Genomic DNA, 12,056 nt, shown 5'->3' with positions numbered 1-12,056 from the left:
ACATCACACGCTATTTTTTGGCTACTATAATTAATATTTTTTATTATGCTAAAAAAATAACAAGTTTTTTACGAACCTTTCTACGAGAGTTTCATTGTAGCATTCTTAAACTTTGCACTTTAGGTTTTGGCACAAGTCACAAAGTGAGTCTGACTACTATGCCTTAATGTTTATAGGCCTACTGTGTCTCACAGTGACCAAAATTCTCACAATATATTTGTTTATGCGCTATTAAAACTAAAAAAAACTATTTGACTTATTTGGTTTGTTCCTATTAAACAGTCCGATAAGTTTTCTGCATTTGACCTTACTTTCAAATCGCAAATTATCAATTTATCAGTATTTGAGTCTATTAGAAAATCCTTTTATTTTATTTTGTTTTATTTCAAATGGAACCTGTATGAAAACATATATTTCCCAGTATACATATATATGCTCTAGTATAGGGTATATAATCGCATATTGGATGCACCAGTTGGACAAATTCGTATTTTTGAATTTTTCTCAAGATATTCGTATGTTAGTCTAGTCCTAAGTTTGGGATCTTCGGAAAGTTGAAATATCGAACATTACTCTAAAAAATTGTATTATTTTTACCTACCTATTATATTTTAAAACCTTGGCTTGGTTCATAAGAGGACCTTGCAATAAGTTTAAAGTCTCACGGAGAAGGGGGCTGGTTTGGAGTAGTCACAAGATTTTTTTCAAGTTTTTTTTTTTTTAAGAAAAAAATAGTTAATTTTTCAAAGTGACGAAGGTGAAATTGTGCCATTATACTGGATGCTACAGGTTATAATGCCGGGTGGTATTGTATGCTTGACGTGCTATATTTGACTGTTGGTATATTCAAGGTAGTATTTTTGAGAAGCTGTTATGCATGCTAATTATGTTCCGATTAGTTATAGTGAACACTGGGGAATGCGATCAACACAAGAATTTGATCAACATAAGTAATTAACGTTGATAGTTTATACAAAAACGTTGAACTCTTGCCTTTTTGTTGAATTTGTCGCCCCCCCCCCCTCCCGAAGTAAAGCGTAACTTCTCCCTGCCCAACCATAGACACCATGTCTTAGGGCCTTGCGTGTGGTGGTCAGAGCTATTTGGTAATCGATAAGCTCTTATTTAGATGGTTAATCATGTAAACATTGGAGCTAGCTTAGTGCTACCAATATAGATACCTGTTTAATCATTGTGGCAGTGCAACTGCTGCCATGAGAGCCATGACATTGCAGATTATGTTTTAGAATTAAAAAGTAGTTTTTGCTTTTCACAGGTATGTTCCATGGAATTTGCATGAAAAGACAAAAGACTCGTTTGACTTTGGAGATGGACAGAGTGAAATGTCACCATTCCTGGATATCGTAAGGTTTGTCAAGATGGCTCAAGAAGAAGACCTGTTTGTGATTGTTAGACCCGGGCCGTACATTTGCTCAGAATGGGACTACGGGGGACTTCCGAGGTAGGTACAAAGGATATGTTAAACTTATAAGGCTAGAAACTTGGTCCCATTTCAGAGACAAAAACTCTGGGTATCCCAGTACTTTGATTGAAACGCACACAATGCGAGTTTTCTGAGAGTTAAGTTTGAAGCTATCGCTCATGTGCTATTATTAAGATTAGATTATAGTCGTTTAGTTAAATAAATGTTTGAATGGAAGAAACAGCTTTCATATGTATTTTAGAATTCATACTACAGCCCATTTTTTGTAATACTATTACTACTAACAACTTTTTATGGCAACAAGTTGCCTATAACCAACACAGCTGCGCACGCTCCTCCTTCATCTCAATCCGTTCAAAGCTTCCATCAAAGCGGAAATAACAGCTGCATATTTAGAGTTAAAAAATTATACACAAATACTTAACCTAGAACATATAAATCTCTTAGAAATAAATGACTCACCCCCCTCCCACTAAGAAATTGTGTATTTCAAGACTTAAAGCCGCACGACGTTTAAAAATAAACAGGACGAAAAAACGTTTTCTATTTCATTCTGATACGTTTTCAGAAGTCTCACATTGTAAAATAATAATAATAATAAAAAAAAAAAAAAAAAAAAAAAAAAAAAAAAAAAAAAAAAACTGCGGCAGGGTGTGATTTTGTGGTAGCAAGATCTTTCCATCCAAGCTTCCTTCGATATAGACTCTAGGTCTAAGAGCCGGTGAAAAGTGACCTTGAAATTATAATATATACCTTGAGTTATAGGGACAGAGAAACAAATAAATTTTCAGTTGAATTCGTTTATTGTGCTTCTAATGATAAAATAAGATAAAAACGAACAAAAATAGTAGAAAAGGCATGACCACTGCTCAGCTACGCATGAGCTAACCTAGTAAGACATTATAGATGCATTCTGACCTGGAACCCGAGCTCTTGTTTCTGCACTGGGTCGGTATCGGTTTATTATAACTTGTAAGCGTCTTTTCTTGCTTCTGCGTCGTGAGTACTCTAACAACCCCGATTCTGTTATATACCCTTTTTTTATACATATGGCAACTAGAGCTATGTACTTTCAGTGCCAGTTTTTAAAGCATTACCCACTTTGGAAATACATGAGTACGAGTTTGGTTAAGATCGAAGTAATTCTAGTGACACAGTTTTAAAATTTGAAGATGAGTCCTTTTGTAAGGAGTTTGAAAACCGTGAATCAAATGACTTGGGATTGTCTGAAAAGAACTTCGGGTTAGCATCAATACCGCACAAGAAAAACTTTCCTCAAAAGCGTCCAAGGTACCATACTCTCGACGAAGAGAAAATGGGTGTGTGCAATACCGTCGAAATAAAGATGGAATTGAATATTACCATATCATGCAGGGTTAAATGGAAGAGCGAAGGATCTAATCTATAACGTATATCTGAATGGCAGTTGTTTTATTGGAAAATGGAAGTAGATCCTTCCACGTTCGAAGAGTTTGATCCATTGGTTTAGTTCAAATAAGCCATTCAGTTTGTTTTCATGAAAAATAAAAGAAAACACACAAAAAGATTGACTGATTCGTTGCATCGTCATATACGTCAATTGATCATCTTTGCTGAAATTAAAATGGCAAGCTTCCTTCCAGTAGTACTAAAATCTGTACTTTGGGTCCCAGTTCCCAGGTCCGCTCTCTATGGATCTTAAGCCGGGCCAGCGACCTGCTAATTTCGGTACACAAGAAACTTAAAACTGGGTATGTCGGCTGCTAATTCTAGAACTAGGAAAAATCATTATAGTAATGTAGATGACGTGATAAAATATCAGATAGGTAATGATCGGATCAATACTGGAACAAAGTGGCTTTTCTAGAAAAACATAAGTCAATACAGTAAAGACAGAGAACACATATCCATTCATGTAATACATTCATCCCTCTGCCCCCAAAAGCCAGAGATGTAAAGCCATAAGAAAAATATATTTATGTGTGATGTAGAGTATCCGTGGTTGCTTTAGCAGAGGAAAAACACAGGAATCAATTGTAACCCCCCCCCCCCAGAAGACGTTTGAAAAAATGTTAGAAGTGAAGTACATTAATTCCAAGGAAGTATTTCCTTAAGCCCGATTTATAATACCTTAATGTTAAAAGATTCAATCAATATTTTCCCCCAGTCTAGTTTAAGACATCCTATCCGCATATCTAATGAAAATCGAGGTTGCAGGCAGGCAAAATCTATTGCTAAGCAAAGAATATTTGTCCAATCCAATAGGTGAATTGTCTTTCATTTATTCACGTTGGACTTTTTGATTCAATGTCTTTTCTCTTGTTGTAGAGTTCATTTCAAAAGGTTAGATTTTGTCTTTTTTCTTTTTAGCACATAGGAGGACTTGGTGGAGGTCGTTGTCGAAATATTTGCTTGTTTTCGTTTACATAGTTTACCACCGGCTGACAAAATCCTCGTTTTTTCCCACTTATTTGATTTTATTTTTCATTAATTATATCCTTTCTTTTTTATTGTTTCATACTATAAGGGAATTAGCAAGCTGCTATCTTGACATTAGATACCTTTGAGTCCCAAAATTACCAAACTGCTTCCTGATTTTTGATCCCAAAGAGTACCAGTCTGGGCATCGAAAATCCAATCTTAGTGAGTACCGATTCCTTCCTGGCCAGCAACGAACTTCATGTACCACAAGTCGTATTATAGAACAGGGTCTAAGTTTCACATCGTTAACAATGAATGAAGAGGATGTGTCCTGATGATTATAGGTAGCTTTCCCTTGAGGATAGCAAAGGCTATTACTACTAAGAAAACTAAACTTATAATCATCTTCTAGATAATGCTTTGAAATTTGTTCTTACTGTTATTTTAAGAGCTTTTTCAAAAATAAAGGAAAAAAAGAAGCTCTAAGCAGGATGTGTGCTTACTGGCAGCTTTGACACTGCAACAAGTTTGTAATACTAGTTGTATTCCAGAAGAGTAGATTATTTTGCAGTGTCGACTGGAAACTCTGTGTAATACGATTCAAACGTTCCTGTCGTAAGCTCTTCTCCTCCATAGAGTAGAGACCCTGAAATTAAATACTGCTAAAAATCTAGCTTGGCTTTATGCTGTATTTTCTTCGGGTGGCTGTGTGCCGCCATGAGTTTCTAGTAGTCCTCGATGTCTACAAAACGGGCTTTCCTCAACGCATGAAGCAAATAACAACTAGTTTTTAAGTCACTGTATCAATTCTGGCACTTTACATTTAGTAGACTTTGGTAATTCAAATTGTATAAAACATTTCATTGAAAATTGGTGCTTTATGTTTGACTTACTAAAAACTGTTGAGGTATACAATTTATTGGGGTCTGCTTATCCATACAGTTAAATAAAATACGGATATGTTTTCTATGATAGTACTTAATTGGATAATATTATGTAGGAAATATCAGACAGATGTAAATCTAGAACTGAGAAAAGTAGTTTTAAATAAAGAAATTGATACATCAATCAATTTTTATATCAAATGAACATTGCAATTGTATTTTCCTAAAAAGCTTTAAAATATGATGTAATTAAAATTTCAGAAGTAAAATTGTACTACATTTCCTTTCTTTAATAAAGAGTTATTTTTGAATTACTATATGTAAGCTTGATTGTATTACTTTTTGTAAAAACAAGCTTACTAAAGTGAATAGAGATTTACATCTTTTGTAAAATTTTTAAAATCTTACAATCTTTTGTATTACTTATTATCGTCGGATATCAGTTATGCCTCTAGCTAAAAATGACAATTTTTTCATTTTGCCAAACTGGATAGCTGTTTGTTTCATCGACTTCTCCAGGTCGGTAAAGCAAAATGAAAACGAAAATACAGTGAATCAAGTAGGCCTGTTATCTATAGTTGTAGTTTTAGGTTTAAATTGGAGGAAAAGACTTCGCTGCCCATCATAAGAATTCCTGAACTATCTTTATTTTTCAGGTTATAAGCCGGTCGAAACAGTGACTTATACAACAATTCTAGGTAACTCAAATAAAAATCTTACTAATCCTTATCTGTTTTCGAGGGATCTGTTACAGATTTTCCTCTGCATTCTTCCTGGTCCTAAGTTATACTGCCTACACCGACATTTTGATGCCCAAGTATTTTGAGAGAAATAAATTACGTCTGATTAAGTGGCATTTTTCCTAAATCCAATATTATCCTCATTCAAGTGCTCTAGTTAATGAAAGTTCAAGTGCTCTAGTTAATTCCTCTACACATAAAAATCACAGAGTAAAGTCTTCAGATTATATACAAGTACAGGCAAAAGAGGTCATATTATCCAGCCATGCCCCCACGTATAAATTATACTTTTGCTTTTTTTTTTAACATTTTTATAAATTTTTCGATCCGTTCAAGAATTACAGTGTGCAAATATCGTATTATATTCTAAAGCTGTTTCTGATACGCCATTCGTTTTATCACCTTAAGTGTTCTTCGATGGTAAATGAATAATCTAAAACCTTCATTTTTTAGTTGGCTGCAAAGAGATCCGTCTATGAGAGTTCGTACCTCCTATCCTGGATACCTAGAAAGGGTCGACAAATTTTTTGGCATGCTTTTACCACTACTTACTGACTTACAGTTTACTAAAAATGGATCTATTATAGCTTGGCAGGTGAGATCTATTGTCATTTTGTGTTTTTGTTTACTTATTAGTGCTTGCAGCCTGTTATTCTTTTTATTATTACTTATACTGTTTTTATTGGTCTTTTAGTATTAATTATGTTATAGGAATTTATAAATTTTTGAACTTATTTTTTATATATATTTTTCTTGATTTTATAAATGTTTTACAATTTCTTAAACTTATTTTGAGTTAAATGTCAATTAATAATTAATTAAGGAATTAAAAATCTAATCAAGCAAACTATCAAAAGTATTTAATGAAACTTATTAAATAATTTTGGGCCCCTGAGTTAAATTTTATTGACATTGATAACCAGAACCCAAACATCACATATATAATGTCGTTATTACGTTCTATGGTCATATCTAACATTGTGAAATTCCTGAAATACTTGTCAAAACCGTTTGATGAGCAGCATTCAAAAGTAGGGTCAGCAGGGCAATTTATAATCAATCCAATTTCGGGCCCCCTTATTTATATTATTCTGCTGATTCTCCCTTCCAGAACCATCTAGCAAATGGCATTAGGCAATTACCTCAGACCTCTAAAAATGTCATGTATGACCTTTTGGCTTAACTGTGAAGATATTTATGTGATATTTATTGACAATTAGATTGTTGAATTTCAGCGTTTTCTTGTTAACATCATTATTAGATTGTTGTGGTGATATCAATTTCAGAACACTTATGAGGAGGGGGTAGGAGGGCAAAACGTGTTTTCAATAACTAAGAGGGGCAAATTTGTTGTTTCGTCTATGTAAATTCCCAAAAAAATGTTTTTTTAAAAATCTAAGGGCGAGCAAGAGGAAATAAATCTATTGGAGCTCTGGTTCCACAGTCCCGTTGTACCGAATTGACGCCAGTGGATTATTGTCCGAACGCTTGAACCGGTTACTGTCGAGCAGGATTGTGAGTCTGGATTGCCCAACTAAGATGAAAAATATTAATTCTGCTGGAAAGGAAAAACTCCCGCTTTAACAGAATAAAAAAATCAAATGATGCTGAGTTTTATTTTAGTTATAAAAACAATTTAATATATTCAGTCAAAATTATAACTTAATTTCTAACTGATTTTAAAATGGTGCATACGAGACCAAAAATTACAATATCTTGTTATCATAGGCAGCGCAATAGCGCTCATTTTTTTTGCTCATTTTTGGTTTAATGGAGTTCTTTACTTTTCTTTGAAAAAACTTATTTTGTAGAAAAAGTTTTTTTAATTAATCTTGAAACAGAACTAGTCAGTTAGAATTGAAATGAACTGAAACGGTTAGGCAGCCAACATGTTTCACAAACTGCTTCCTGTTTTCAACATAGCTTGTCTAAAAACCTGCGAAAAATCTGTCGTAAATTCAACTGTATGTTTAAAGGATAAAAGAAGATAAAGATCTTTCAGAGCCATTGATGATGTATTGGGTGTCAATAAGCTATTGTCAACGTTTCATCTGTTTGGTCTTCTTTACTGGTATAGGTGGATAAATTGTCGACCAGCCTAGTGGGAGCGGTTTTTGAACCCCGGGCTCCAAATTACCAAGGTCTTTGCTTCGTGAGGCTCATGTTTGTTATGACGGGTGTTAAATTCCTCTAAATACCAACCTTAAGTGTGGTGTTTCATAATTTGTAGTTGTGCATATGAGGAGTTGTTCTGTGGAGAGACATGGTGGAGGGTTTTCAGCAAGAGGTTGATTAAACAACGCTGCAAAGTATGTTCCAATGGAAATTAAGTAGTGACTATGTGTAAAGCCTCAATCTGCTTGAATTTCTGGTGTTGTATTTTTGTGAGTAAATTAATTTTCTTTTTATTTATTAAAACCTGTCGTTAGCAAGGGACTGGGGATGTAATATACAAAAAAACTTCACTCTGTATAGGTAAAATAAATTACTTTAATGCTAATGTCAGTTATAATGTTTATGAACTTTTTTCTTTCTAGGTTGAGAACGAATATGGAAACTATCAGGAGGATGTTGATCGCGCTTATATGGAGCACTTGCGTGACAAAATGATTGAACTCGGAGTCACTGAAACTTTATTTACCTCTGACACTCCTACACTGAGTGGTGATATAGGCTCTGTAGAAGGAGGTATGTTAAGGTGGTAGTAATTAAGTGACTAAGGAGAACAATAATAAAAACACAGAAAAATCTTTCCTTTACTTTTATTTAAAGATGATACTCAAATGATCAATTATATGGTATAAAGTTATGTATTCGAACTACAAATCAAATTTAATTAAATTATAAAACCATACATTAGAATTATATACATAACAAATTATAGGAGTTTTCCACAGGATGGGGGGAAATTTTTGTGGATGGAAAATTTTCAGGAAGAGAGTTGTCTGTGGGGGATACTCTTCAAATAATTTAAAAATCGAAAAGCACAATCGTTATTAATACTTGGAAAGGGGGAATTTTCCTTGAAGGGGAGATTTCTGTGAAGTAATTTTCTCGGGTAAGCTTGTTTAACTGTAAAATTTGAAACATTAAGCGTAATTCCAACACTGTCGTAAAATGTAATTTGGTCGTATTCAAGAGTTATCAAAATCTGCTTTGCAGAAAAGTAAAGGAGAAATGTGAACCGTAGATAGTACAGCAATCGTCTGTTTTTTTTTTTTTTTCATTTGTAGGACCTTTTTGGGGGCCCTCAATGTAACGTCTTGGGCCACCTTTCTTTATGTATAAAAACTCCTTTATAATAGCCACTAGGGACCAAATTCTTTGTGCAGATTGGTCCTTGAGACAATTGAGCCTTGGAGGAAGTTTTTGGTAAGCTTTTGCTCAAGCAAGCCCCTTGATGAAGGTTTTCTGTACAGAGAAGACTGTCATGAGTTATTTTCGTCGACTTCATTTTAGCATGCAACATATTGATCAATGTGGGAGTCCGGGGGAGTCATACTGAAACTTGGTGGGTGTTTGAAGTGTATACTTCTATAAAACCGATATACATACCTCACCAAATTACTTTTGAATTAAGGAAAATAGTAAAAAGTTTAATTTTATATGGCTGTAGCACATATTCTTGTTCAAATACTCATTCGTTAGGGATTTGATTTTATTTACTCGCCTCAGAACAATACAGCATTTCAGGAAAATATCCCCCCCCCCACACACACAACGAAGAGCTGAGCTCGTAATTTTTGTGTACAATGGACATAAGAAATACCTCTTGAACACATTAAAAAACCAAACAAATAAATCAAAAAACAAAATACAAAATACGTAATAAATAAAAAAACAAAACCCCCAAATCAGAAAAGAAAGACGGAACAAGCAGTGGATAATGGGGTAATTCCGACATAGTCAAAGAATTCAGGAACAAAAAGTCTAGATTTATTTCTGTGCTTCATCATCAAAGCTTAATAGATAACATCTAATTTTTCCTTTTTGAAATGCTAGTGATTATGTCTATATGTCTATATTTGTTTAATATTAACGAAATCGATGTTCAATTTAGAAACTAGATCTATTGCAGATAAAAGAAGGAATCCTAAGCGTGTTAGAAGAAGTGGAAGGAGGCCAAATCAACAGAGACCTGTCGTAGAAACGATAATTTTTTTTATTGTCGTTTCTTAATGCCATATTGGAATATGTAAATCCCTTAAACATTTCAATTCTTTAGTATTCACGAAAAAGAAACGAAGAAAATTCTGTCTTCTATGCATTTTGAAGTTTCCATTGCCGACATAAAACATATCCAAGGGCTCTCACCACTTAATTTGAAGTATCTGCGGGGGTTTGTGCTTCCGAAAAGTATTTATATCTGTGATTGTATGGTATTTCTAATGTACGGTATTGTACGGTATTTCTTGAAGTTTTAATTGTCGATATAAAACATTTCCAAGGGCTCTTACCACTTAATTTGAAGTATCTGCTGAGGTTTTTGTGTGTCCCAAAAGTATTTATATCTGTGATTGTACGGTATTTCTAATAATATGCAACCAAAGAATGATAAAATATCTTTCAAACCGAAAAAGCAAATTTTTCTTTTAGAAGATGAATAGATGGGCTCCAATGGATTATAGCCCATTTAATAATTTAATTGGCTAATATATTATTTGTCTCTTCTAAATCTCTGATGGTGTCCAAAACGTTTTGAGGATTTGCAGACAGTGTCTGCTTTAATAATAATAATAATTTATTTATTACCCATAAAAACACTGTACAATAAGTATTAGAATGTGGAGTAAAAAGAAATTAAATACACAAAAAAAATATAAACATGCAAAAACCAAAAAAAATGTAACAATAGAAAAATTTAACAAGACGATTATAAGGAGAAAGTCGATCAAGAGCAGTACTTGAGAGCTTCTTGTGCTGCTTTTGCAAATTTAATGTTGTGTCAGGTATATTATGTTTGTTAGTTAGAATCCGGTTACGTGTCCAAGGAGGAATGAAAAGAAAAAACCTCTAGTATCTCAAATAGCTATTCCGGATTCTTTTCAAATCACTTTTTCTCAGGATGGGGAAAATACCTGCCATGTATAGGACTGAATGATCATAATATGTAGAGTATAGTTTCTCCAGCGACTGTATTAAATTTCCCTTGATTGGGAGCATTTTTTTATATCCAAATTGTTTTATTTTAGAAGTATTTGAAACAGTGCACTGATGAAAACAAGAAAAATTATTAGTAAGGGTTATGCCCACCACTGCAACGAATCAATAGAAGGAAAGAGAAATTATCACAATTAAGGGGAGACAAAGAAGTTGACGTGAAAAAAAGAAACTCACACGTCTCTTCGTTTAACGAAAGGTCAATCCCGGAAAAAGCATTGGAAACAGAAGATACCATGTTGGAGAGACCAGTCCGAGTCTGACCAAGAAAATTTTTCGACGCAGAAAATTAAGGCTAGCTGATGTCAAAAGATACTCTCGCAAACAATTTGGATAGTACTGGCTGCATAGTTTATCAATGAAAAAGTCTTTACCCTTAGCTCTGTTAATATTGTACGATATCACAGAAAACTGAAAAGTCATTCATGTGGATGGCGGTCCTTTTTTATTCTTTCTTGTATAACAGAACAAACTAAGCTGTAAGATGGGTGATTTTTATCATAGTTATAACATCTAGGAAAGGGGTTAGTGCAGGCTTTATCTTTTGTAGAATGGTACAAACGGGCACATTTAAGTGTATTAACCGGAAAAGCGTGTTGAAAGTGGTCAGGGGAGCGATATTTAAAACAACATTTGGGCAGTTCTTTGTATTTAGGGACTCGAAAGAATTATTAGCCAAGCTTCGCGCCTCCTTTAAAAATATTTAGTACGAATAAGGGTCCGTGAATTAGGGTTTAATAGACAGAGATAAGCCAAGCCTCTTTGCATTTTTATTGCCATATTGAGTAGAGAGTATATCATTCTCCAGTCCGGTTGGTACACCTTGTATTATAAAAAAAAACGGTTTGAAAGCACTTTAGTAACAGTATTAGTCATTTGTTCCTGAAGAGGAGCACAAAAATCCTCACTAGCTGACTTCTCAATATTTATGCACCATTTGGCTTTTAGGGGCTTGACACTGCGTACTAATTCATGACCATTGACCTTATTGATAACTTTGGTTATTGTAATATATTAGATTCAGAAAAGTCACTTTTAGATTTTAAATTCTTGTGTCTTTTCTTTATTTTACCCATTGATATGGATTAGCCAATGGTGAGTATAAAAAGTGGTGAAAAGAAAAGCTGGAAGCTTATTGTAAACACCATTTAAAACAAATCAGAAATATGTTGAAACAAATTAGTTTTTGGAGCAATTTCTTATCATTTCAATTTTTTGTCTCCGTGTGAAGTACATTTACGACAGCAAAATTTACAAAAACCATATTTCATTCATAAATCAATCCTTTTTTCTCCACAGATGTGACCATGGTATGCATCGATCATTACGTTATGTTCAGATTGAAAAAATAATTTTTTGTATTTTCTCCTTGCGACTTTGTAAATTATCAAGGATATGTTTATAAACTACCTGTTCTTGCTCTAAAGT

At 33.8% G+C, this 12,056-nt stretch overlaps 1 protein-coding gene across 4 annotated transcripts in view; it reads left to right on the top strand.

The window, feature by feature from the left end:
• Window positions 1–12,056, top strand: part of LOC148950463 (beta-galactosidase-1-like protein 2) — a 147,807-nt gene that overhangs the window by 103,726 nt on the left and 32,025 nt on the right. For all 4 annotated transcript variants that reach the window (XM_089092416.1, XM_089092418.1, XM_089092417.1 and 1 more), the window contains exons 3-5: window positions 1,277–1,462; window positions 5,922–6,063; window positions 8,006–8,156. In XM_089092416.1, coding sequence (XP_088948542.1) covers window positions 1,277–1,462; window positions 5,922–6,063; window positions 8,006–8,156 — 479 coding nt within the window. The remainder of the gene's footprint in view (window positions 1–1,276; window positions 1,463–5,921; window positions 6,064–8,005; window positions 8,157–12,056) is intronic.

The sequence above is a fragment of the Artemia sp. Qi Xiang Cuo genome, chromosome 7, assembly GCF_049724085.1.
Source record: "Artemia sp. Qi Xiang Cuo chromosome 7, ASM4972408v1, whole genome shotgun sequence".
Taxonomy (NCBI): domain Eukaryota; kingdom Metazoa; phylum Arthropoda; class Branchiopoda; order Anostraca; family Artemiidae; genus Artemia; species Artemia sp. Qi Xiang Cuo.
This window is presented reverse-complemented; position numbering and strand designations above follow the sequence as displayed.